General features: G+C 32.0%; 1 protein-coding gene across 1 annotated transcript in view; it reads left to right on the top strand.

The window, feature by feature from the left end:
* The window catches only part of LOC118193892 (uncharacterized), a 48,049-nt gene extending 36,493 nt beyond the window's left edge, over positions 1–11,556 (top strand). Inside the window, exon 8 of the mRNA XM_085820505.1 lies at positions 11,372–11,556. Within this exon, the coding sequence (XP_085676631.1) occupies positions 11,372–11,474 (103 nt within the window). The 3' untranslated portion in view covers positions 11,475–11,556. The remainder of the gene's footprint in view (positions 1–11,371) is intronic.
* Positions 11,557–27,956: the final 16,400 nt, after the last annotated feature.

The following is a 27,956-nucleotide window of genomic DNA, read 5'->3' as shown; positions in this document are numbered from 1 at the left end:
TAGTGCTGACAGATCAACTGCCAGTTCATTGCGTGCTGCGACGTCCCCCCCCTCCCCGGCAGAGCAGCGTGAAATTGATAAACAGATTTCGGAATGGTTAGAGAAACAAAGGATATGCTTTTATCCATTTTTTTGCAGCAATTCCACTTTTTGTTTGATGGACATCAAAATATGCTTTCGTTTTGTAGATCCTTTGGCAGCTCCAGAATCGGAAATTCTATTTGACATAATCGAAAGTTCAAGCTTACTTTTATAAAATTGCTCTTACAGTCTGCAAAAAATAATAAGCCGGATCCAATTCGAAGATTAAGGAACAATGCAATCATCAACATTAACTGAAATAGATAATTAGATAATTTTAGCTTATACCGTCCGTTATACATTAAACGTGCATGCGTTAATGTATTACACGCAAGCGTGAACGCAATGCGTTGACGCACGCGCAGAAAGTTTGTAGCTTTGAGGTCCGGATTATGGACGTCCGGATTAAAGACTTTTGACTATATCTTACATATATTCCACCTTCAAAAGAAAGGTTGGGTGAGCAGGATGGAAGAACAAGCATTAGAGCAGCAAAATGTGAAAAATACAATTTTGAAAATACAAAACATATTAACAAACCTGTTTAACTTTTAAACAAAAAATTATTGTCATAAAAGTTTGACCAATACTTCGATATTTCACTGGAAGTCATAAAATTTTGAATTCAATAATTAATTTTAGCACTGTATTCTTTTAAAACAATTGCGTATTTTAGAGTCCTGAAATAAGAATGTCCAATGAAATTTTGTAAAGTTCCTGATAGTTCCCCACGGTAAAAGTTCAAATTTTTTCATAAAGTAAATGTTCAAATAAAATCTTTCCAATTTTTGTTGATGAAAATATTTCTATTATAATACAAATTAACATGCCAACTTTCATGTTATTTAATTATGTTTTTTAGGTAAGGTATTTTAAAATATAAAAATTTTGTAACACATCATTCATAAACACAACAAATTTCAAACTTTTCACTATTATTAAGACATTTAAAATTTTCCGAGTCTTTACAAAACCTGAAGACTCCACAACTTTCTCTAAATACTAGCATATCCATCACATTGGTTTATCAGTTGAGGAAACTGGTGTTTAATATTCTTTACCAGTGGCCAAAAGATTTGCCAAATTAGCAGTTACTGTAGAATTCCTTTCCTTCTGTAGAGGCTACTGGCCTTTTTTAAACTGCTGTCATTCCATTATAAAAATTAAAAACACTCTCTGTTTTTTGAAAAAATAAAAATACTTAGATTTTTTTTAAAACATGCTTTTTCATACGGTGAGAGCCTTCAATGTTTATCCTGAAAATAATAAATTCCTAGAATTTAAAATTTTCAAACAATAATTTCATTCTTAAAATACAGTAAAAATTAAAAATATAAATTCAAAGAAATTTAAACAGTAATACAAAAATATTATTCGTATTAGGAACCTTCCCTAAGTAAAACCTTCAAATTCCTTACCTAATTTTTACCAAATTCAATAATTTCTTTTTCCCAATTCAGAAATACCAAACTACATTTTAAATAAACCATAAAATTTTTTAATTATTAACTTTGATTTTAAAATGATTTAAGCAAAACATTGCCATCAATAAATCGTAAAACAATGCAATTACTTATAAATGCAAAATTACTTATAATGAAGTCATTTTAAAAACGCAATTTACTCCATTTGGAACTTCATACCACTTCAATATCACATTAATACCTTTTGACGATATTCAATTCTTTGAATAAGAGCACTGAAAAATGCAAAAATGTGCACAAAACACTATTTCACTCGCAAGGTTGCTGACCTTCAAAGCACTTTGGATGTTTTTCTTCTTATGCGATGATCGGAAGTGCATAAACATTATGAATATTCGGAGCAAGCGAGAACCAGTAACCATATTTCACTATTTTTTGGCACTGATCTTGATTCGAAACACTTTTTGATTTTGAACTTAGGTACTCGATGATTTTCTAAGCACTTTTTTAATATGCCGTTAAATCACACACAAGAAACAAATTTGATGATTCACTGGAAGTTTAAGGCAGCAGAGTTCGAAGACCATTGGGGAAAACTTGCATCAGGTTAATCCTGTCGACTTTTTATAAATATGCAACGATTTTAAAATGTGTAGAGGAAAAGAGTGGAACTTTTAACAGCTTAGATACTGCGTAGATGGCCGAGAAGACCGTAGTGACTTGAAGGTGGCAGAGTGGAAAGCATGATGACGCAATTTAACACAACGTATCTTGAAAAATCACAATCTTTATTTTTTCCACGCATATCAAATCATCCTTTTTCAGACAAGGTGTTTCCTAATTATATTTGTATACATAAATTGCATTTTGATTAGAACGACATCTTAAGTAAGTAAGCAGCAGCAGCATGGTTTAAAAGCATCTTGCCAGCAGGAGAGCTGTGCGGAAAAGGGGAGAGTTATAGTACTTTCAGAGGAAGAAGTTTGGGAGTGGGAAAGTTTCAGTTCAGAGTTTTGGTTTACAATTAATTTGATTGGACAAAAAGCATCTGCATTAAAATGTTACGTAAGATAGAAAAATCTGGAACCTGTGAGAAGAGATGAATTTAGGGGCAGATTATCAAATTTAGAACGTTAGTTCTGAGGTCGCCAATTATTTTTTTGAAACAGCTATCATATTTTGTTATATCTTATATATATATATATATATATATATATTTGTTTAATTTTAGGTGAGATAGAGACTGCAGAATTGTATCAATGCAAAAACATGTGTTTCATAGGCATGCTTTGTATACATCATTATAAAACCACTTTTTTACTTGAATCTCTTGTGCATGTAAACCCATAGTCCTGGGGTCTGATTTCTAAAATATGGTAACCCTAATATTAGTACTCGAGTCTCTCATTGTTGATGTTTTCAAGTAAATATTTTTGTCTTAAAATGTTCATTCTCTTGGATTTGCAGTCTTTGAAAACAATTTTCTCTGTATCATCTTCAAACAAATTAACTAAAAGGTTCTTCGCAGTTTTCTTATTTGTTTATACAATTTATAATAAACGAAAATCATTTCAGTCCAAAATTAACCATAAAACTCACGTTATTGTTGAGACTTAGCCTACTCATCTGACAGTTATATCAGAACAAGTCTATGGCTTATATTTTTTTTACAAGCACAGGATTTTATCTGTTTCTGGCATGTGCCTTAGGCACCTTATAGGTGAATGTAAATGAAAATCATCTCATTCCTGAGTTAACTATAAAATTTATGTTGTTGTTGTTGTTGATACTTATTTCACTTGTCTGACAGTTATATCAGAACAAGTCTATGACTTTTATTATTTTAACAAGCACAAGATTGTATTTGTTGCTGGCACAGACCTTAGGATTTTATAGGTGAAAATATGACTTTGCTGATCTTTGTCTCAGTTTTGACGAAGAATCCTCTGAGGAAAAGAACTGAGAGTGTTCCATTTCTCTTTCCCTTTATCTAACCTTTCAAAAGCTCACCGTATATTTTAAGTGCCCCCATGCCACAAAGAGATTAGGAATACGTCAATAGCATACTGTGATCCCAGGAGGTCTTCCTCCTTAGATACTGACTGCACCCAATTCTTGCCTTCAGTGATCGGATTAGAACTGGTACTTTGAGCATGGTATGGTCATTCATGGAACTGGTCTTTCAGCATGATATGACATAAAATTCAAGATAGATCCAGTACCAATTTAATCACCCTGGGTGCAAATTATTTCATGAAAAATATATTATTTTTGATGAAATAAACCATCTGTTAAGTAGTTGATAGCTTTGATAACAGTTACATTCTTTTTGATGAAATAATGTATTTGTTATCAAAGCTATCAACTGCTTAACGGATGGTTTACGAAGTATTTCCAAGTTGTGTAGTATAGGCAGTGGCATAAATAAGTGTATGATTTAAGACTGCCAGACCACGAAAAATTATCTCGGGTAGGACACAGTCATGACTTGTCATCTGATGTAATTAGAGAATCATCTAGTGTTCTTTTTTGTATTTCTCTATTTTCCATATGCAGTGGACATTCTCTTCAGTTGCAGTCTTCTAACTTTCCTCACATTACAAATAAATTTCAGTTCAAGTAATGTTTTCATTTGGAATACTTAAATTTTAGTTTAATAATATAACAGTAATTCAGTAATTTCAAGTAAAATTATTTAAGTATTCCAAAATCTGGATAAAAGTGCAAATTTAAATTTCTTTCTTTGAGAAAGTTAATATAACCTCTCCAGTATCAGAAATGTGCCAGTGGAAACCTCTGTAAAAGACCAAGCAGGGAATCCAGACTTGAGGACATTAATATGTTTCATGCAAGCATATAGTGAAAGACATAGTCAAAGAGCCATAGTAACTTTTGTTTAACAAAGTGTGATAATAGGCACTGGTGATACTGGGCTTACTTTGCACCAGGTGTGGATGTTAATGGCGTTACTCTATAAGATTTTGCATGGATATAATCTAGAACTAACATAATAAATTGCATTTCATCCTAAGAGCACTCATAAATTCAATAACTATGTGAAATAAGTTTTATAAAACTAAAAACTGTATTAAATTATTTGTTTTCTACATGCAAAATGTTTTTAAATCAATATTCAAGTATTTCTGAGCAAAACTTATTAAAGCATTCAAATTGATTTTAAGTGTAATTTGATTATATTAAATTTGAAATCAGTTTTCTATTTGCTGCAACTGTATCAAACTCTGTAGTTTGAGTAATATCTATTCAGTTTCAGCAGTATTTTGTGTTCCTAGATTAATTTTCTGTATTCTTACAATATGTATAAATTCTGAAATATTGTATAAAAATATGTGAAATTTAATATTCAGTTTTTAAAATTAACTTGTTAAACTAACTCATATAAGTGATAAGAAATAGATTAGAAATAAAAGTTAATAAATACTAGTTAATAAGGTTAATTTAAGTTAATATGCATGGAATTATTGTTTCTCGTGCTTCAGAATAAGAAGGCATCTTTTAGTCTTAATTGAAAATTATTATTTTAAATTTAATCAAGCTAACTATAATATGTTTCTCCATTTTATAATACTAAGCATACTGATGTTATGGATAAAATATAGTTATAATCAACTTTGATTAGCCAGGTTAATACTGGGGGCAATGTTTACAATTAACTGAAAACATAATTAAAAGAAGAGGAGTTAAAGAAATACAAAAAATAGAATAAACCATATTATAATTAACAGGAAAATACTATCAAAATTTTTCTCTATTTTTAAGCAGTCTAATCTAGAGTGTTATTTAATTTGGTTATGTAAATTAATTCAACATTCAAAAGATTAAGAACATTCTGTAAATGAGAACTGAAGAGTAGAAATTATTGGGAATGTAGAAAGTAAGTTATAAATGGCATTAAAAGCAGTATAAAAACTTGAATAATTTCATCGAGTTCAAATTAATGTATAAAAAAGTTGGCTAAAACTTTTTATTTTTTATTGTGTGATGTTGATATATTCAGGATCATGCATAACTGAATTGTGAACTGCTGTGGATAAAAACTGCTCCCAAATAACAACACTACTCATTGCTTATCACTGCTGTTATCCAATACATTTTACATGGACAGTTTTGTTTTGTACAGGTAATTTGTTAAAGTAATTCATCATTCTGCTATAAACATCTTGGACAATCAAGAGGATTGACTATTATAATGAATATTTCAGCATCTGACTCTAACTTCAAACTTCATTCACACTCAAACTGTATTGTATAAGAAAAATTAAGTTTTTTGGGGGGAGTGGGGGAGAATCCTTGGAGAGTTATACTACGCATCATGTTGAATAACTTGCCTACTTTTTAAAATTATACGATTTCTTGATTCTGCATAAGCATGCATTAATTTACAGTAGAAAGCATTGACGTTTACTGCTGTCACCATTATTATTCTAAGAAGATAACTGCCAGTACATGCATTTCACTAACAAAAAAAATTTACTCGTGAGAATTGTTTGAGTAACCACTATCTAATTCATAGGTACAATAAAACATCACAGTTAACTCAATTGTTATAATGTCAAACTAAGCAGTTTAATTAAAGTGGTATTTCTCTTTTAGTTAGTTGTCAAAATTTTCTGCTAAATAATGTACAGGGTGTTTATAAAGTCCCGGAACCATTTTGATGTTTAATAACTCATAAAATAATGAAGATATAAATAAACTTATGGCATTTTTGATGGAATAACTTATATATTTTCCTTTTCAGGTTTGAATATCTTTACTTTTGTAAATATCGTCTGATCATGTGGTTAATTTCAGATAATTTCATTTTCCAGTCTAAATATCGTCTGCTTATTAATTGCATTTTCTCTCTTTTGTTTTTGGCAACTATTGCAATGTTATGTTTACTTTTCATGTGTTTGTTCTAGTACTTTTGTATGTGATGTTTTATTCGACCGGATATTAAAGAGAATGCATACACCACAAGAGAAAGCACAGATTTTATAGTGGTTCATAGAAACGAAATCCATAATGCAAACACAGACAAATTGCAGAAGAATTTACCAAAAAGGTCCTCCATCCAAAAGCAGCATCTTGCAATGGAAAAAGGAAGTATTGCAGATAAGAAACATTCCGGACGTCCCTGCACAAGTGATTTTGATGTTGAGCTTGTCAGAGAGACATTTTTACACAATCCTAGATCTGTGAGATCAGCGGCAAGAGAATTAAATATGCCAATTTCAACGGTATACAAGGTTATTAAGAAAAAATTAAGACTGCATACATACGAAGTTCAAGTTGTTCAAGTTTTCGAACCGGACGATAGGCCTAGGAGATGGCCTTTGCAACAGATATGCTAAGGAGGATAGAAGATGATGCTGAATTTCTGAAGCGCATAATGTTCTTCAACGAAGCATCCTTTCATTTTTCTGGCATTGTTAATCGCCATAATGTGCGCATATGGGGATTTAAAAACCCCCATGAATACCGTGAGGCACAAAGGGATTCCCCAAAAGTTAATATGTGGTGTGGACTAATGCACGACCGAGTCATTGGGCCTTTCTTTTTTACAGAAAAGATGGTCTCATCAGTCGTATACTTAGACATGTTGGAAAACTTTGTATTTCCACAACTAGAAGAGCTTCAGCTACATGTCTTTTTGTAACAAGATGGTGCACCACCTCATTGGGGTACTATCGTTCGTAGTTCTTTGACTGATCATTTTACAGGAAGATGGATTGGGCGAGGATGTCCAATTCCTTGGCCACCCAGATCACCTGATATAACGCCGTTGGACTTTTTCCTTTTAGGATTTGTAAAGGACAATGTTTACAGGAGAAGAGTGTCAAACATTAATGACCTAAAAGCCAGAATTACAACCGCAATAGCCTCTGTGGATGCCGACATGCTTGCCGGTACCTGGCGTGAAATTGAATATCGACTTGATATTCTCCATGCGACGAAGAGGGCACACGTGGAAGTTCATTGACAAGGGTCATGAAACATTTTGAGTCTATCTAACCATTTATGTTATTAATTTTAACCTATCTTTATTATTTTATGAGTTATTAAACATCAAAATGTGGTCCGGGACTTTATAAACACCCTGTATTTTCAACAGCAGAACATTTACATTTTTAGAAAAATATATTTGACATACGTATCTGGCAGGCTGATACAGTTTTAGGATTTAATGCATATTTAGGAATTAAATATGATATGTATGCATATTTTGAGATTTATTAGTTTTTCATTGTTTTGTTCATTTTAAATATTTTTTTTTGGTACTTTTTAAATAATTTATGGTGTATGCCATAGAGCAGATGGACTCCCCTCCAGGTACATGACTAGAACAGGCTTCAAACGTGATGCCTTGAGATTCCTTGCAGTTGCAATGTAGAGTTCTCCAGTACTGAAAGGGAACTGATCATGGAAAGAGCATCATATGGTAGTTAGTTTTTCTAAGATCACTGAATCTTAATGACCTGAAAGAATTCATGCTAAGTTTTGCAATGGCACTTTGATGTATGAAAATCTTTGCATAAAATATTGAAGTGTTTCTTAAGGTAACACTAAAGAGGTGGTTTGAAAGTTGGGGTATATTATGCCCTGCATGTAAAAGGTCAGAAACATGTACTTTAGAATTATTGTTATAGTTCTGAAATATCTTTCAAGAGGATATCTTTGGACAGTTTGAGGCCAATACATGTGACAGTTGAAGGCAACAAATGCATTCTGCCTGTTATAGATATTTTCTGCTGTGGTAGGAGACAAGTTACATTTCCTTTCTGCCTTTTCCAAAGAATTGTGCTTACCTGGAACCTTTAAACAACTCAAATGTAAAATTGAACTGTATGGTAAAGCAATTTAATCACATGATTTGAGATCACTTCTCTTTACTTGGAAGAAAAGCATTGTGTTTCTAGCAAAAAATGGCACAGAATATTTTGCTCCTCATAGAAGAGGACCTTTCCTTTGAAATGCATAAAGTTTTTCCATAAAAAAGACATCAAGCTGGGACTGAGTTCTGCCTAAATTTAAAATATTTGTATTTATTTATGTCTCAGGAAGATCAAAACCAAAATTACATTCATTTATGTTAGTTCACAGGAGTATCACATTTATTCCATTGCAAAAAATGTGGCATCTGTCTTACTTCACAATTGAAGCCTTTCCTAATTAATGCAAAAATATGTATCTAGTTTAATGCTATTGCTTTGAATCCACATGAAAGTATTTTCAATGAGCATTGTCAGGTTTTTTTGTTCGGGGCTTAGACTGATTTAATTGGATTATGGCTCTTAGAGTTATATGTCTAAGAAGAGATGTTATTTCATAAAGGACTTTTTAAAGGAAACAGGCTTTTTATTTACATTGCAAATGGGGGGAACTGCAGAAACTTCCATTCAGTCAGCCCATCCATTGTGAAACTGAACTTAAATTATCAGTGTTTAGCTATTTCACTATGCCATTGCTGGTGGTTCTCTTTTGCTCTAGAGCAGGGTTTCTTAAACTGTGGGTTGTAACTCCCTTGGTAGTTGCGGGACCTGCAGCAGGGGGGTCGCCAAAAAGTTTAGGAGTTTTAATATTTCAACTTATTATAATAATTTTACAATTACCAAATATTTTTACACAATTTATCTGAAAGTAGATAAAGATAAGACGATACAGAAAAAGAAAAAAAAAAAATCGTTTCGACGCATTCTTTTTATAATATAAACGTTCGTTTCGTTTGCTTTGCATGTGACGCTGTCATTTCTTCTGTTATTTATTTAAAATTTTCACATTGTTCTATGTCTTAAAATTAGAAATTAAAGTTAATGACCTAAAACTGCAATAGTATATTATAGTAACAAGTGAAAAAATTGACAATTTCATTTGCGTGTGTGTCGGATTTGTGCAGTACTTATGGTATTGCGCAAGTATACTTACAATACTTGCACAATACCACAAAATGTTTGTAAATATCCAGTGTAATAATCCAGTTTTTTTTTTCGCAACTGGAAAAAGTTTAAGAAACCCTGCTCTAGAGTTCTAGATATTTACTGATAATATCTGTAATTTAAAGTTGAATTCATGCAGATTTTTTTATAGTGTTTCCAAATAGTATTTTTGAGGATAACAGAGCTGTCTGATTATTGACTGCAGCACTTAGTGGATTAGTCACTGTGAAACAGAAATAAAATATAAGCTATTTTCCAGTTGTCTAAATTAAATCCAAGTTTGAAAAGTGATAATGATTTGAAATACCCTGAGAAGTATTTATAGTGCGATTGTAATCATATTTATAAGAAATTGCAGTATTTTCAAATTATGGACTGACATGTTAAATGTCAGTTATGTAATATATATATTTCATGAGTTTGTTTCTTATATAATTCCGGGTAAGCCATGATCTAAGTCTTTTTTAAATGATGCAAACATATTATTAAAAATCTTACAATGTCTAAAGTGGCTTAAAATGGCTAAAAGAACTTCAAATGGCTTAAAAGGTACTATGGATATGAAGACTTAAATTTTCTATGTCAGCAATTAAATTTCACTTTTCATAGTTTGTTTCTTGTTCATTTCTTGCTTGCTGCAAGTACTGGTAGGACTTTTTATCTAATTGAAATTCATCTAAGGATTTTTTTCCCTTCAAAATTATTCCTAGTTATGTACTTTCATTTTCCAACTCTTGAACTTGAGAGGAAAATCTATTTCTTTGTGATTAAAATTATGTTTATCTGAATTAATAAATATTCAAGATTTAAAGAAATAGCTTAAATAGTTCCTTTCCCATAGCAGAAATGGCATGAATAGAGTCTTTTGATAGCATTTCTTTTGAGAAAGAAAAGAAATTACTCTATTTGAAGCATATTTATAAAGTAAATTGTAGTTAAGAATCATATGATAAACTACCATTAGTGGTATATCTAAGTGGCCTAATAAATTTAATGGTGAAAAAACATTACTAAAATTCTAAATGTTTTCCATTAATTTTGTGCTTTATGAATCAATCATTTTTAAAACATTATTACTGGAATGTTATAATTATATAGCATATATTCTACTTCTCTTTCTCCCCACCAGAGATCAAGTGGTTAAGATCACTGAATACTGATAGTTCAAACCTAGGAAAATAGGTTAACTGCATCTTCCTCCCTCCCACATGTGTAACATGAGTATGAGCTATTTTACCTTAGTCCTGTATGAAAGAGCTTAGCCATGAAAGTGAAATAACCTAACCTAGCTTATTTCGCTTTTATGAAAACTTTTTCCTTCTTCAATGAAAAAAAGGCTTTGTACTTTTTAATAAATCAATATTGTCTCATGCATTGTTATAAAGAACTATCCTCTTACATTTTTGTTTTAGACCACTATTTTTAAAAAGTAACTAGAAAGAAAGAATTTCACATATGGTTTTTAATAGAAAACCACATGTTTCTGCAGATGAATCTTTAGGATGATCTGTGTATATTTACTTTTTGTCAGGATTTTAAATAACTGATGAGTCGTAAAACTTTTTCAACATTATTTAAGTTTGGTAAATTTAGGCAGGATTTACTGTTAAAAGTCCCAGTTACTGGCTAAACAAAATTTTGTGAAGTTGCCTTGATTTTCAGTAGCATAGTTTCTGTGCTTAAAAACCAAACATATTAAAATCGTTCATTCCAAGTATGCTTATGCTTAACAAATATATTGCAAGTATTGATTTTTGGAGTTCCTTATTTATGTATACTATGAACCCATGATGCCTACATCCCAAAGACAATAATCTTTGAAAAAAAGTGAGCATCTGAATTGTATAACACTTCTATTAAATACACTTATGTTATTCTTCTGTTTTTGCTATTAAACATTTAAATTCATCTATTTTTATATTTTAGGAACTGGGTAATTTGTCCAGAGGATGCCTGTGTTATATTTCCTATGAACGAAGTTTTGCAGAATACTCATGATACCTTGTTTGCTAAATTGTTTTTTTCTTAATATTAGTCAAACATTTATAATTTATAATATTTGTATAATATATGTAAAAAATAAATAATGTTTCTTTAATAATGAAAAAGTGTTCACGTATTTTGGTCAAATTATTAAGATTGCTAGATATGAACAAAAGATTTACTCTGAAGAAAAATTGTTTTCAGGAGTAAGAAAATAAAAAAACTTTTGCATTGTAAAAATGTAATAAACTGGAAAAAAAATTGCACTTATTTTCCAGTTTAAGTACAATAAATAGCAATAAACTTGAAAAAGAAGTGAACGCATTACTTATTGAAAATACTTAACTTCTAAAATAACCATTTGTTAATTTTTTATGTGTCAGACATGACATTAAATCTTGAAACAATCTATTTTAACTAACCATTTATATTTTGGAAATTATTGCTTTAAAGGAGCTCTAATATTAGCTCCTGTGTATTGAAGGTCTTGAAATCCTGAGTTATAGGAGTTTTATATTTTTCCCCTTTGAGTAAATATTACAGCGAATATATTTACTTATTTATCCTTAATAGCAGAGAGCTAAAATTGATGTGAAATTTTGATTTTTTTTATAACATTAAAATGCTTTATCACCTTGAATTGCCCTTAAGTTAACGATTTCCTGATATTCTTAACACTTTCGATTTCATCCTGAACTTCAACCTTTCCATAACTTCTAGTTTTCAAGCAGTTAATTTTTTAGTTTTATTAGCAAGTAGAATTCAATTTATTTCTTAAGCATTAACATCCACCTCTGTATTTAAAATTCCAGCCCTATTTGTTCCCATTTTGGTATCTTTTCATTTGTTTGTTCAAATCAGTAAACAAGATCCTCTGTTCTAAGAATAAACAAACACAAACAGTTTCTAAATTAAGATCATTCCAGGCGGACGACTTAGGGTTTAGTCATTATATCTCATTTCTTCTTTCTTTTATTCTTTTCTAGGAAACTGGGAAGAGTCTCCAATGATTGGGCAAGTCTTGCCAGAACTTTTGCAGAGCTTGATACACTCCTTGCAGCTACCTTCAGCCAATGGCTAAGCTTTTTTCCAAACCATCCACTGCCTTCTAACCAGTCTCTTCATTTCTTAATATTCTTCTTTGCTGAACATTATGAACCCTGTTAAATTGTAAGATATTCAGCTATAGGGCTTCGGCCCAGGAACCCTTTTCTGGTGCCTTAAGAAGTCCTTCACCTAAAAAGTTTGCCGGAGCTCACTGAAGCCCCTAAAATTGGTCTTAGACGTATTTCAACCTGACTCATGGCCCAATATGAAATTGTTTGATAGTGGCGGACAAAATAAACGGGCTTGTTGTCATCCCAAAACGGCACTCGGCACATTAAAAAAACCTTAAAGCCTAAACTATTGTTGGAAGAATGATCAAACCACAAAAACCTTAAAAAATTTCTATCTTCATTACCAATTTGATATTAAGGATACTACCCTGTACTTCCTTCACTGGTAGGAGCAAGATTGCAGTTAGAAATTAGTTTATTTTCTTAAGAACTTCCTTCTCAAAATGGCATGTTTACATTTTAATTTATTGAGATTATTATCGAATATTTAGGTACAAATAACAATTAAGTTTTAAACTTTACATAAAATTCAGTATGTTTTTGTGGTCAGTGTGTTTTGGGTAGTCAATATGTTTGTATGTTGAAGTAAATATATTCTAATTCTTCGCCCTTATGACTGAGCAGGAATGCTAAAAATGTGGTTTTCTTACCTTAATAAAAGGTAAGAAAAGTAAAGGTATTTTCTTCAGTCTTGGTAGGCCTATCCAGAAATGGTGTTTCAGGAACCTTACCATAATAAAGATATCCAGTGTGCTTCTTTTAGAATTGACCTATTTCATTGGGCTGTAGTTTTGTTAAAAAATATTAGATTTTAATGCAGTTTGCGGCAAAAGATTCAGGAAAGATGAAAATTTAGTGGCCCATGCCATTTTTTTGATGGGAAAAGCGAAAAAAAAAGAAGAAATAACAAATAACAAAAACTGCGGCATTCCGCGAAATTCCATACAAGAAAGACTGCATACTGTTGAAGACATAGCACTTTGACGTTTTACCAATGGTGCCACATGCCACATGTCAAAAGAAAGTATGGATTTGATCAGAAGTTCCTCTGGAGACAGCATTATTTCCAAATGTGTGTGACATTCGCGTTCACCAGATTTCTCCATATGGGGTTTTCTGAAGGTCGTGTCTATTCTGATAAACCACAGGCACTTAAATTAAAGGCCAACATTTCTAAGAAAACTCTATACAATATTGCCAACATATTGCAGAGTGTTGTAGTTAACGTGGAGTGGCGAGTTCGGTTGTGCCTATAGTAGTATACCCCAAACTATAAGAGGCGTGGCCTCCGCCATTTTGGATCACATGACTATCTTCTGCCATGTTGGTCCACGTGGTGTCCATTTGGAATGACTCATCCTTCTCCCGCCCTGCTTTCCGTCCTGCATCATTAATTGTATTCGGTAATTATTTATGAAGGATTTAATTATTTATAATTATTTAATTTAACTAATTAATTTATTAATCATGTGGTCCTTGGAGAATATCAGCCTTGTATGCTGGTGCATGCTGCCCTTCACGGCGAGAACGCTGTTTAAAAAAATACCTGGGGCCCGAACCCATGACCTCGAGATCTCAAGCTACGCACTTTAACCATCGAGCGCGCTCTTGTTGGACTGAAAAGACTAAAAATTCGTACTTATAAAGAAAAAGGCAAAGCGTTCAACGAATTTTTTTTTACTGATAGGAAAGTTTCTTTTAAACAACAAATGGGGCAGAAGATATACATATTTTTTTCTTTTTAATTTTTTCAAGCACTGATGACCTTCTTTCAGAAAAAATAAAACACTAATTGTGCTTAATTTTTTAATTAATATTTTTAATTTATCAAATGATTTTTTTTCCTCTAAATGGGTGATTTCATTGTCTAATGGGAAAAATTTTTTTCAAAATCATTTTATGATTTGCAGCGAATGGTTTAAAATGGTATTTTTAAAACTTTATTATTGGTTTTTCTTAAATACATGTTGCTGCTGGCTCCATCTAGTGTCCATAATATCTACTAAAGTTAACTGGATGGTTAAAAAATTTATATAAAGAAATATATATTTTCTTTCCATGGGAATCGAACCCGCTATCCCCCACAAAATTTAATAAAAAAGGAATTGAGGGGCACCGCATCCAAGTCTTTAAGTGATACCCCACAATTCCTTAGTTGAAATTGTTCTTAATTGTGTATATAAGATTTTTTTTTCCGTGAATCGCCATCTTGCGTTTTTCCTGTAGCCGCCATTTAAAGGATTTGCTTTGGGGGTAAATGACATCACCCATATCATGTTCTTGTATGATTTGGTTGGGAAATGGCATCTGCCTCCTTTGGGTAGATATCCGCATAAGTGAACGAATACATTTCTGTTCTTGCCGATGGCCCTCTCAATGTTGCCTGCTTGTTTCGGCCTGACAGAGCTAAAAATAGGATATTTTCCGCACCTTTTCAACAAAAAAGAAAATCAAAATTATGTGGGATTTTTACCTGAGCCTAAGTACTACGATCCTGACTGTATGGCTAGTGCGGTGCGAACCTCCTTCTTGGAATGGCATAAAGAACACGAGAAGGACATATTTGATTTTTAAGAAGAAATTCTCACGTACTGCCGGTTTGTATCAACAATCTATTTTTTAAGCCTTCATTATGATCCCCCTTTTTTTACGTGTATTTTTTTTTGTACCATGTTTTATTTATTTATTTTATTTATTTTTTTCTTTTTCATTTTCAGATCAGATGTTGATATCCTCCGTAGATGTTGCGTTGAATTTAGAAATCAGTTCTTAGAAATTACAGGAGTAGACCCCTTTTGGTATTTTATACAAGCTTTTTTCTTTTACATGATTTTGTCATTTTGCAACACGTATTGTGTACGTGCATGTATAATATATGTATATATGATTCTTGTTCGTTTTATTTTCAGTTACATAACCATTGCATCAGCGTGTAAGGCGGTTTACAGAGCTCAACACTTAATACCTAATACCATAGCAATGATACATGTAGGAGGTTACATCAATCGCACGAATCACAGCCCTGACTGTATTCATTGGCTTGATTTTTATTGCCCATAAGGAAAATATTGAAATCGAACTTGCTTTGAGCGGAAAGGAGAAAAACAGTTGGATAGCATATCTGTAGATGGATATTGCAAAGAAACAAATACAGTTTATCAATACCACGTAAGAGTTCAATATTTATTTAAAAATATATTGTTTATTATATTTATTTATTGGTATTATACAAAAATTTTATCGCAGGGATGTTTCTTGCACGGTTGCCCCACTTGTTTTGACGGAGATGCACTCCATCCTATGACAAAATTACCCATGTCGACATTGCGACAACAAACGGTAGACAAGACTTACCAGCTACGTGCTCGAGGGTATAATGTAATTGAAATGTGGGAGCATGAGTTCGAGATGGAAAAGAAAACAAATGAAGAAGTAAAATATTTTCTTCTAAGTCACGAGCTTCAGGATCCATTAAATCCAAAAGATGCTTTCTTTGGCGGGCAGACAGACATTTCTTTGGCATGTCATTCAGCTGTATTATGAGGGTAATGCAAAGTACATGGACTTCACTTCACTGTATCCATGGGTAAATATTTTTTTTCTGTTTTTAAAAAATAAACATTATTTTGTTCCACAGGACACATCTACAAATGTGTTCTTGGCAGCTTTTACTACTTCTTGGGCAAGATTAAAGCTTTACAGTGAAATAGAGAAGTTGGGCCGTGCTGTGTTGTATCATGACACGGATTCAATTATATATACAAGCAATTCTATTAACGATCTGCCTTTTGGTAATTTTTTAGGGGAGTTGAACAGATGAACTCAATGGAGTTACCATTACTCCATTTGTCTCTGGTGAGCTTCATTTTATTAGGTTGTCTTTTATTTTTTCTTCTAGTTTCTGTAGCATAATTTTTTCCCCATTCAGGAGGACCTAAAAATTATGCTTATGTAACAGCACGAGGAAAGACTTGCTGTAAAGTTAGAGGTTTCTCTCTCAACTTCAAAAATCAACAGATTTTAAATTTTTCGGAGATTAAGAATTTAGTGTGCTCGATGGATCGAAAAACAAGAATCGCCATGTACGATGAACATAAAATCACGAGAGATGCCAAAACGAGGAAAGTTTTAACTAAGGCAGAAACAAAATTGTACAAGATTGTTTACAACAAAAGGGTGCTAAAAGAAGATTTATCTACTGTTCCCTATGGATTTTAAATGGTATGGATCTCATTTTTTTATTGCATGGTTATTATTGGATTCATACTTTTAAAAAATTTAAATTTTTTTTGTCGTGAATTTTTAAAATGTACAATCTACAATTTTTTATTTTAATTTTAATTAGCCTTTTCCTAAACAAAATGAGCATATAAAGCTTCACATATTTCTGAAAATAATCAGTATGCAGAATGGAGTTACCCCTGTTGAAGCACCCTTCCACATCTCTCATCAGCTACCCAACAGGATCGGGAAAGACCTATTTTGTGAAACGAGTCATTGAAGAAGGTATGCTTTCACCTATGCCTCAGCATATAATTTTTTGCTATGGAGCATATCAGCTTATTTTTAGTAAAACGCAAAATGTGCATTTTGAAGAAGGATTGCCATTGAACCTCAATTCCCTGCAAAATGCACTCATTATCATCGACGATTTAATGTCTAAATTAGCGAGCGGTACTCGTTTAAGCAAACTTTTTACGAAAGGAAGCCATCACCGAAATCTTTCTGTAATATTTATTGTTCAAAATTTATTTCAGCAGGGTAAAGAAATGCAAACAATTCATTTAAATTGTCATTACATGGTGTTGTATAAAAATCCTAGAGATAAAAGTCAAATCATACATTTGGCAAGGCAGATGTTCCCCGGAAAAACAAAGGCTTTTCAAGAACAATTCATTTAAATGAACAAGAACAACTCATTTAAAAATTAAAAAATTCATTAAATTAAAATCTTCCAAGATGCAACTTTAAACCCTTACAGTGATTTATTAATAGATTTAAGACCTGAAACCCAGGAAAGGTTAAGGTTACGTACAGGCATTTTTCCTTCAGATAAGCATTTTGTTTATGAACTCCGTTAGTTCTTAGTACGAATAAGTTTTTTTTTTCTCTGTTAGGGATCGTGTTTGAAGTTTTTTTTTCAATTGAGAGCTCTCATTTACATTGTAAAAAGAATACATTTGTAAGATCTAAAGTTTTTTTTTTTTTTTTTTTTTTTTTTTTTTTTTTTTTTTAGAAAATTAGGTTACTTAAAAAAAACTTTTGTCCTAAAATAAAATATTTGCACAAAAGCGACTGCTCATGTGACCTGTATGAAAGAGAAAGCATTGTAAAACTACTAATCATTTGCGGTCCAAATGTCGAGCCTGGAACATCTTAGACTCCTAGGCAAAAGTAAAGTTAAAAAATCTCTTCTAAGAAAATGCCCTAATAGTGTTATTAAAAGTGTATGTGAATGTGCTTTAAATGTATTACAGGGTAACGTTCCTTTGTCCAAAAGACAGAAACGGAAACTTGCTGTCTATAAACGGACTTTGCATAAGTTAGGCGATAAAAAGGTACCATTATTTAAAAAAAGGAGACTTGATACAAAAAGGTGATGGTTTTCTTTCATTGCTCATTCCTGCAGTAGTTTCTGTACTGAGCACATTAGTTAATGGAGTTCACTTGTAAATTTATCCTTGTACCCTCGGATCGAGAATTAGAATTTGCTGAAAACCATCTATCGGATTTAGATCAGCAAATGAGTACCATTTTAAAAGAGAAATTATCCGAAGATGAAAAGGCCAAGAAATACCTTTAAATACTTCAAAACGTTTCCCCAAATGAAATCAGAAAGCATCCAGAATACGAAAGAAGAAGAGAAAAAGATTACTTTGGACGAAGAAATTGTGAATTCAAGAGTCTTGTCAAAAGAATTATAGACTTTTTAAAACTTCACAATGATATTATCACATGGACTTCATCTAAAGAATAAATCATCAACCAAGTTACAATTAATAAATCTGATGTTCAAGAGTTAGTGAATTATTTGTTAAGAAATCAACAAACCAAACTGATAGGTTATGAAGAGTTTAAAAATTTCTTAGATGGTGTAGATTTTCCCAAGGAATTTGTAAAAAACAAATATCTGTTTACAATGTATGCTAAACCTAAACATGTTAAAAAGAAAAGAAAAATGTATTCAACTTCTTGGATAAAATATTAAATAAAAAAAAAAGGATATCAATTAAATTTGGTGTATTTTTATTTGTGTGAAAGATATTTTTAAATTTCAGGTAGAGGAAAAAAATTATACGGAATTTTTTTTTTTTTTTTTAAGGTAAGTTATCCCTTTCCACTTAAAAGTTTTGCATATGTAACGAGTAAAATAAAATTCCAGTGGGAAAAAATTAATTTTGCAGTAATTTATAAGGAAAAATAATTCTTAAGTTTAAATGAAAAAAAATAAATTTATTCTGTAACTAAAAAAGTATGATGGAAAGTGAAAAAAAAAACTTGTTTAAAAAAGTCTGTAAATTATACTTAAAAAGAAAGAGCAAAAAAATTCCAAGTAAATCAATGATATTTTATTTCTTAAAAATCATGTTTACACCATATCTTTTCTTCACAAAATGAAATACATGAAAATCACCATTTCTTACAGAAAGATTACATACAATTGTTTCCAAACATAATCCTTGAGATCGTTTCAGCAAATAATAAGTACAATATTGTCCACAAACATTTGATGTTATACTTTGAAGAGAAACCTGATTCCATGTCACACAGTTAAACTTGTTAGTAAATTTTTCTATGTCATCACTGTAGGTCATAGGAGGAAGTCCATAAGAATCAAAAAATTCTAAAGTCTGCATATCTTCAATGAAGAAAGCCAGCCTGAACAATATTTTGACTCTCATATTTTTGTTTATATTTTTTTGTAACTGCAGCTTCTGAGTAATATTGCACGAGCTTCAAGCAGATGTAATCGTTTTCTTTTTACCCTATAGGTGTTTTTATTCATTATCTATTCGTATTATTATTATCTATGTTTTGTAACAGTTTATGTTTCAGAGAAAGGTAACATACTATGATGTTGTTCTTTTTTAGAGAGTTAAGTGTAACTTTTGTTTTCATCATTTGAGTATGAATAAAAGAACTATTTAATTATTGTAGAGTCTTAAATAACTAAAGAGATATAGATAGTTATTTTCTAGTAATAAATAGTTCTTGAGGTAACAAATTTGGTGAGAATTTTTTAACACAGCCAATGCGTCCCTTCCTCGTTGTGTTTATCAATGTTGACTACAATAGCTGCTGGAAAACTATGAATATCTGGGATTTTATCTGAAGGGAAAGTTCCACTGTAGTACTTTACTGTACATTTATTGCGAGAGAGTATCCTATGAATTTCTGAAGAGTTCATTAGTTGCCAAAATCATAGATGATATTTCTAGATTTTTTGATTTCTATTAAATTTTCAAATTCTGCATAGACTATTAACAATGTTGTTATTGGCAGAGGGAAACCGAATTTTACCTCCAGTCTCAAACAAGGAGGTTAGAATAGAAGGAGGGAGGGTTCACAGTTTCCTCCACTATCGGGGTATGAAACTCCACCAAACAAGCAGCGTCCATGTTTGTAACTTCAAAACATTGCATTACGGCATGTTTACTTACATGTTTTTAAGCTGTTCCGTGCATGTATTTTCCAGTAAAAATATGTTAAATTTATAATAAAATCCTTCGCTAATGTTAAACTTTTGTTTTAAAGTAATAAAGGTCATATCCATAATTTACTATGAACAGAAAATTATTAAGAAACAGTTCAAAATCTAAATGCATGTGTATAACTTTAAATCCCTTAAAAATGATGTTTCTGCATATTTCAAGGATTTGTTTACGTTTTATTAGCAACCTGTTGGGTGTACTTTTTCAATTTTTCCTTTAAGAAGTGATATTTCTGATTTATTCACAATATTATAATTTATTAAAAATTATTTCATATACATAGTTTAAGAGATAGAAAAGAAAGTTATTTTATTTTAGTATGCTTAAATACTTCAGATTTAAGCTGCAATACACTAAAACAGAAATTCACATATTTAAGCAGTAATTATCTAATAAATAGTCACAGGTTGCATTTTTTTTAAATGAAAGTTTTAAATATATTCTTGTCAGAGCCAACAACAAGAAAATAAATATTAATAAAATAAAACAGACTGATGTGAATTTAATGATATCAGTTTATCTGTGTTTCATATTTATGAATCTCGTAGAAATTGCCTTGCATTAAGCTGAATTACAGAAAATATACCTATATAAATTCTTGGATACGTCTTTCCACATGTTGAATTGTGTTAATATTTTACTTACTTTTATCGCTATACTGCCCAGAAATTTGTAAGTTTATGTAAACATATTTTAACAACAAAACAGTTTTTTTATCAAATGCACAAATTATGTTTATAACAGTTCATGAAACTTAAAAATGAATAATAATTAATACATAAAGAAAAGTATTATTTTATTTAACACCTTTACAATTCATAAAAATAGTAAGCAACAATTGATTTCTTACTTTCCATGAAAATTATAAAATGAATTACCTAAAACGTTCAAATTATACAATTTAAATCCTAGCATATATCATTTTATGTTAGGGAACGAAGATACCAGCTATAAGCAGAAACATTAAAATGTATTTAACATATTTGGATTATAATGAAGTCTTTTTTTTTTTTTTTTTTTCCAAATCTGGAAAGAAAACAACATGACATTGTGATATTTTTTAACATATTTATCAAATTACATAAAAAAAGAAAATCAAGACTTACGCGTGAGAAGTAATCCCAGAAATCTTTTTCAAAAATCTATCTGCAACACAAGCTGACATGCTTCAAAAAGAAAAGAAAAAAAATGTTGCAATTACAGATTTCCTTGCACAAGTCACAGCCATAACAGTAACATGGCCGCCAAGCTTCGCCGTGTGAGTTGAACCTTGCCTCCTTCTATTCTAACCTTCTTGGTTTCAAATTACTATGACGCACTAAATTCAAATGAGACCCATCACACAAATCAGGTGATAGATCGAAAAGATGCCTTGTCCTCTTTCTATAACTGTTTGGGTTGGAGGTAATGTAAATAAACTAAGTTCAGATTTAGCGCATTCTGGCGAATATTTTAAGAGGAATGCCATTATGAGTTGAAAATATCACGTCCTTGCTCATTCCTGGCTTTAGATGAAATGAAGCATTTGGGAAATTTGCGCTTCCTTTTAAACTTTCCGTGACCAATCATCTCATCTGTTTTCTGAACTGCTTTCTTTGCTAATTTTTTCCCAGTTTCTTTAGATCTGCTTTTGAGGGATGTTTTTTAAGTTTTCCCCCGATAACACGTCGTTTGCAATTTGCGTTCCTGTACGTAGAGCTTCTTTTTCAACAGTTTCTGCCCCCTTAATTAAAAAAGACATGGCGCTGCGGAAAAGTTTCGCAAAAAATCCACCTATTCCGTATCCTTTCTGTAAAACCATTCCCTGATAATACGGTAGACCTTTTCCAGTTTGTCCCACATAATAATCCTCAAAGTCTTTTGTGCAACAAGCATATGGAACGAGCATTTTGATACAGCTTCTAGAACGTTTACGCTATAAATGAATATTTTTTCTCTTTGGTAAAGCTTTTTATAGAATCTGTCTCAAACGAAACTGGAGCACTATGAAAACTTTACCTCTTTCAAATGGTACAAGACTCCCCGAATGAGACCTTATTTCGATTTCAATTGTTTGAAAATGTTGACGAATCGCTGGTAAATAAAAAGGTCGAGAATAATGTTCATCAATTATCTCTCCGTCCTTCCCTTCCACTGTTACAATTTTCAAAAAAGGAGCTTGTACATCTACGATTTGTGGTTCAACTAAATCAAAGTATACGTACATAACGAGGAAAAAACCGTTCGGATTCGCTATGAAAGGATTTTGGACATTTCCTTCGTAAACACCCTTTTCAAATCCTAAGAGCTCAGCTAATCCTTCGTGAAGAACCACTTTTGATTGTTCATCCGTCTTTACCGTCACTCATTTCGTGATGTCATGGTAAGAAAATTAAATTTTATTTTTATGTAAAGCTAAAGTCATGGCTTTTAATATGTCCGGTATCGTTTCATAATAACCAGGCGGAATACACCTTCCTTCTAGTTCTCCATTGTGTACAGCAAAACCAAATAAATTGTTATCTTTTCCGACGTTATACCAAGAATGTGGATAAATAATATTTAGGAGCGCAAGTTCCCAATCCCCATTGCTGAGATCAATAGAAGATGGTAGTTGGGTAGTAAATCGAGATATTTTATTATCTGCAAAAAATTTTCTACAGCTATCTCTTATGAGTGTTAAGTAGAAGGACATTTTCGTTCAAATGAAAAGTGAATACAATGCACACGTTTTTTTATAACATTTTTAAATTTGACACCCAAGTTATTAAATTTTTCAGGGTAACCCTGAAATTTGACGAAGTATTCTGATTTCCTCTGATGTTTTCTTGTCTTTAGTACCTTTTCGACAGAATAGTATCCACAGTCCGCTATTTTTTGTAACTCTTGTTTGTAGAAGGTCCCTTTTAAATCTTCTCCCACTAAATCTTTTAATTTGTAGACGATAGGATTTCGGTTAATTATTTTATGTATTGTAAAAATTTCTCTTGTCCAGTTTTGTTTGTATCCTTTTTCGAAAAGCATTTTTTCTCGGCTGATGCGTACCGTGTCTCCAATTCTTAAATCTGAAGTAACAGGCTTTTGTGATGATTGCTGACCGTACAACGTTCTCCAAATTTTTTCTTGATTTTGTAACGCAACCGATGCGGGTTCTGTTTTAATACTTCGATGCTACGTATTGTAATAACTGTATATCAGTTTATCTATAACATCAATATACTTTCGTGTATTCATTTCGGTAAAGTATTTCCACATTTTAGTTTTAAGTGTCCTATTAAACCGTTCCACGACAGAAGCTTTGGTAGCGTTGTGTGTCGTGAAAAAGTGAACGTTTATCTTTTTTAAAAAATCTTGAACTTGCTTATTGGTAAATTCTTTCCCTGTATCTGTCTGTAAAGATTTGGGTGTACGTTCCGAAAATATCCTTTCGAAAGCAGATTTGATGGACATGGCTGTTTTATCTTTGAAAGGGATAGCCCAGGCGTATTTGGAAAGAATATCTATAAATGTCAGTAAGTATTTGTGCCCATTATTAAAAGATGCCAAGGATTGCATATCCACTAAATCAGACTGAAATTGCTCATTTAAACCTCCCACAATTACTCTGTTCCTGGGAAATGTGTGCCTTAAAGGCTTGTGCAAAGTATAAGAATCTTTAGTTTGCAACCATTTCTGGATGTCTTTTGTTTTCACGCGACCTTTTAAAGCACGATGCAAAGCAGTAACGCCACCGAAACTCCCGGGAACTTGAGGATCTCGATAAGCCTGAATAAGAGCTGCGTCCATTATAGCAACTATATTATGATCGACTGACACCACACTGATATTCATTTATATAGTGCCTCCTACTTAAAAAATAATTTTTTTTTTTTTGCAATACTCTTTCAAAATATTAATATCTATTAGTAAAAATATACAGTTAGAAAATTAAAATTCATGCCGAGTCACTCAAAATGTATACAATTTTTTTTAATCAAAACAATTTTTTGAAACAAAAAGAAAGCAAAACAAAAAAGTGAATAAAAACTAATATTTTATTTTATTTTTCAAAAAGAGCTATTCAGTAAATCTTTAAACAAATTAGTTTCTTCACATACGTACAAATTTTGAGCATTAGTCAATACATCATTTACATTAATAACATCAAAAAAGTCATCAGTAACAGTTAGTTTGCTAAAATTTATATTACATTCATTTTGACGAATGAAGTCATTTGCTATCTCAGGCCAATTAACTAAACAAAGCCTGGTCAAAATAAGTTTCACATTTTTCAGCACGGCTTGTTGATAAGCATTCATGTCCGAGCTGATTATTAAACCCTTGTTTGCAACCAAAACACATAAAAAGTTCTGAAATTTGTTAGAAATAAATTTTTCAATGCACTTACACAAAGAGTCCTGCAGCTCATGAAATCCATTTGGACGGTCTGGATCACCAGCATATTCATTCAATTCAAAATGTGTATCACCAACCAACTGCTTTTTCACAAAATAGTTAAGAGTTTTAGAAATAAGGTGGGTGTTTCTTTCGCGACACCACATATTTCGCTATATATGGAGTCCAGTTTGCGTAAATTTTCTTTCCTCAACAGAACACGTTCCGGTACAAATTCAAATCGCAAATCTTTTCTTTGGAACAATCTTTGCAGTGATATAATTAGTTCATCGTTGACATTTTGTTTTGAAACACACATCTTTCTTCACAATAAAAACACTATCGGAACTTTCAAAGGAAGCAAATGTATTGGTATGATCGCACAATTCTTTCCATACTAGAGGAGAAAGAGAAACTCCATCTTTGGTAGGATGTAGCAAATCGTTGTCATCAGTCACATATTTCCGAACGTGAACACGAGTCAAACCTAAAAAACACGACACAGTCACAAAAATATCCCCTCCGAGATGAAACATATTCTTTGGCAAAGAATCAAGCTTCAGCAAAGTTTCATCATATGAAGCACCGCAAAATTTCTTTGATGATAAACATGACTTTGAAGCTAGACGTTTCATTATGCACAACAATACAACAAAGCAAACACAAAACTAAATAAGCAACGCGTGGTAACAACTTCCAAAATTTAGCAAGTAATGAATTTCGGAGGCAATCCAGCAGTTGAAACTCGGCTTCGAACTTTTTACTTTGTCTGAAAATTCTGATAGGCTAAGACACCATGATAACATTTTTCAGCTTTTCTGATTGGTCCACAGAAATGTATTCGTTCACCCATGCGGATGTCTACCCAAAGGAGGAGTGAAAAGGCAGACGCCATTTCCCAACCAAATCATGCACAAACATGATATGGGTGATCGCAGTGCTTAAATTGCGTTGGAGACCACCAGAGCCCGGCTCCGGTACTTCTTAATTTTTAAGATAAATTACAATTCTAGCCAGGCGCACCGGAGCCCTAAATAAGATGAGATCCGGTACTTCCTTTTATAAAACTGAGCCACAATTTCAAGGAAAAAAAAATTAGAATTCCTAACGTTTTAGTTTAGCAATTAGCAGATTTTGCAATACTCTATTTTCCTAGAAATATCAGCTCATGAGAACATGAGATGTTCAAGTAAAGTCCGCTTACTCACATGCGTAAACCTTTCCCTTTAAGAAGGGCAATAAATTTGGAGGAGTTTGTTTAGGAACGCGTAAATTTCTCGCCTTGCCATTGTATCTAGTGTATTGTTATCGATGGTTAATTATCAGGAAGGAAAATTTGTGTTCTTAAATGTGTGTTAAGTGACAGCGAATACAATAAGAGTGAAATACTGAGATAAATTTCTCAAGCACATCCTAAACATCGTCTTCCCACATTATCCACTAATGTAACCAAATACAGGGGGCGAAAAACGTAACCAGCAACTTTACATTCATCCTTAGGAGTCAGATTTAGGACTCATTTTACCCCTGACATACATCCGCTTGATGGTTATAATTATACCAGCAAAGAGCCGCGGTCAAAGAGAACGTTCTCTATCAGCAAGATTCCCCTCTTTTTTGTTTTCACCCACTCATACCCTCATTCTGTTTCGTCCTCCTTTTAGCATTATCTGATTTTTCATCAGATGTATTTTAAGTATATTTAATTTTTGTGATGATAAAAGAACCCCCTTACGATCAGAGCTTAAATTGCGCCGAAGCTCACTGGATCTATGCTCCGATGCTCCTTAGTTTTTGTAATAAATCATAATTCTAGCCGGAGCGCACCGGAGCTCTATATAAGAAGGTTGCGGCGCTTTTTTTATGTAATTAAATAATTTGAGTAGAAATTTGATCTCGAAAATTTTATTTTTAGCAATAAAATTATATTAAAAATCGCTAATAAAATTTTAATTTATCTCTTTACATTTCATTTAATTTTAATTATTGATTAAATAAAAATTTATGAACATTAATTAAATATCTATTAATTAATTTGATAGTAATTCACTATTTAATTTTAAAATTATCAATGAGTTTAATAGTCAGTTTATTTATTCTTGTTCCTCTTTGCTGACGGTCTTCCATAGGGCTCCGGTACTTCTTATTTTAGAAATTAAGCCCTGGGGTGATGTCATTTACCCACAAAGCAAATCCTTCAAAATGGCGGCTACAGGAAAAATCCAAGATGGCGATTCACGAAAAAAAAACCTTATATACATAATTAAGAACAATTTCAACTAAGGAAATGTGGGGTATCGCTTAAAGACTTGGATGCAGTGCCCCTCAATTCCTTTTTTTATTAAATTTTGCGGGGGACAGCGGGTTCGATTCCCATGGAAAGAAAATATATATTTCTTCTTCATATATATATTTTTTAATCATCCAGTTAACTTTAGTAGATGTTATGGGCATTAGATGGAGCCAGCAGCAACATGTAATTAAGAAAAACCAATAATAAAGTTTTAAAAAAACCATTTTAACCCATTCGCTGCAAATCATAAAATGATTTTGAAAAAAATTCTTCCCATTAGAAAATGAAATCACCCATTTAGAGAAAAAAAATCATTTGATAAATTACAAATATAATTAAAAAACAATTAGTGTTTTATTTTTTCCGAAAGAAGGTCATCAATGCTCGAAAAAATTAAAAAGAAAAAATATATATATATATCTTCTGCCCCATTCGTCGTTTAAAAGAAACTTTTCTATCGGTTAAAAAAAAAATTCGTTGAACGCTTTGCCTTTTTCTTTATAAGTACGAATTTTTTTGTCTTCGCAGTGCAACAAGAGCGTGGCTCAGTGGTTAAAGCGCTGTGACGTCGTGGATGCTTCACTAGGAACGGAATCAACGCTGGTAATGGTGATGCATCACTTTAATTACACAATATAACACAGATACAACATTTAATTAATACATTTAGAAAAACTTGAGTACATATCCGAGTTGGTGACACGATCAGAGACGTTAACGAAGATAGCACTCGTCATCACTGGACAAATTTAGTCTCCACATCTCAGCTCGCTGGCGGAGCTTTCCAAACTCCCTGTGACAGGCGTCTCACAGAAATCTCATCTCTTTATGCATGCGTATTCCTCAGTTAAGTCGTTGCCATTCACAGTTCTTTAAATAAGGTGTTAAAATGAATTATAGTACTCGTAGTGTGAGGAGTTTGCTAACGACGTTCTCTCTAGTCAAGAGCATCATAGGTCTTTCTAGTAGAGTTCAGGAGCGTTCTTTACAGACTAACTCCTTCCGCCTCCAGATTTTGTTTTCCTCGGACACAGAGGAAATAAAACGTTTTT

This window comes from Stegodyphus dumicola, chromosome 7 (genome assembly GCF_044657685.1).
Source record: "Stegodyphus dumicola isolate Sdum_Otavi_A_Nest chromosome 7, ASM4465768v1".
Classification (NCBI taxonomy): Eukaryota; Metazoa; Arthropoda; class Arachnida; order Araneae; family Eresidae; genus Stegodyphus; species Stegodyphus dumicola.
This window is presented reverse-complemented; position numbering and strand designations above follow the sequence as displayed.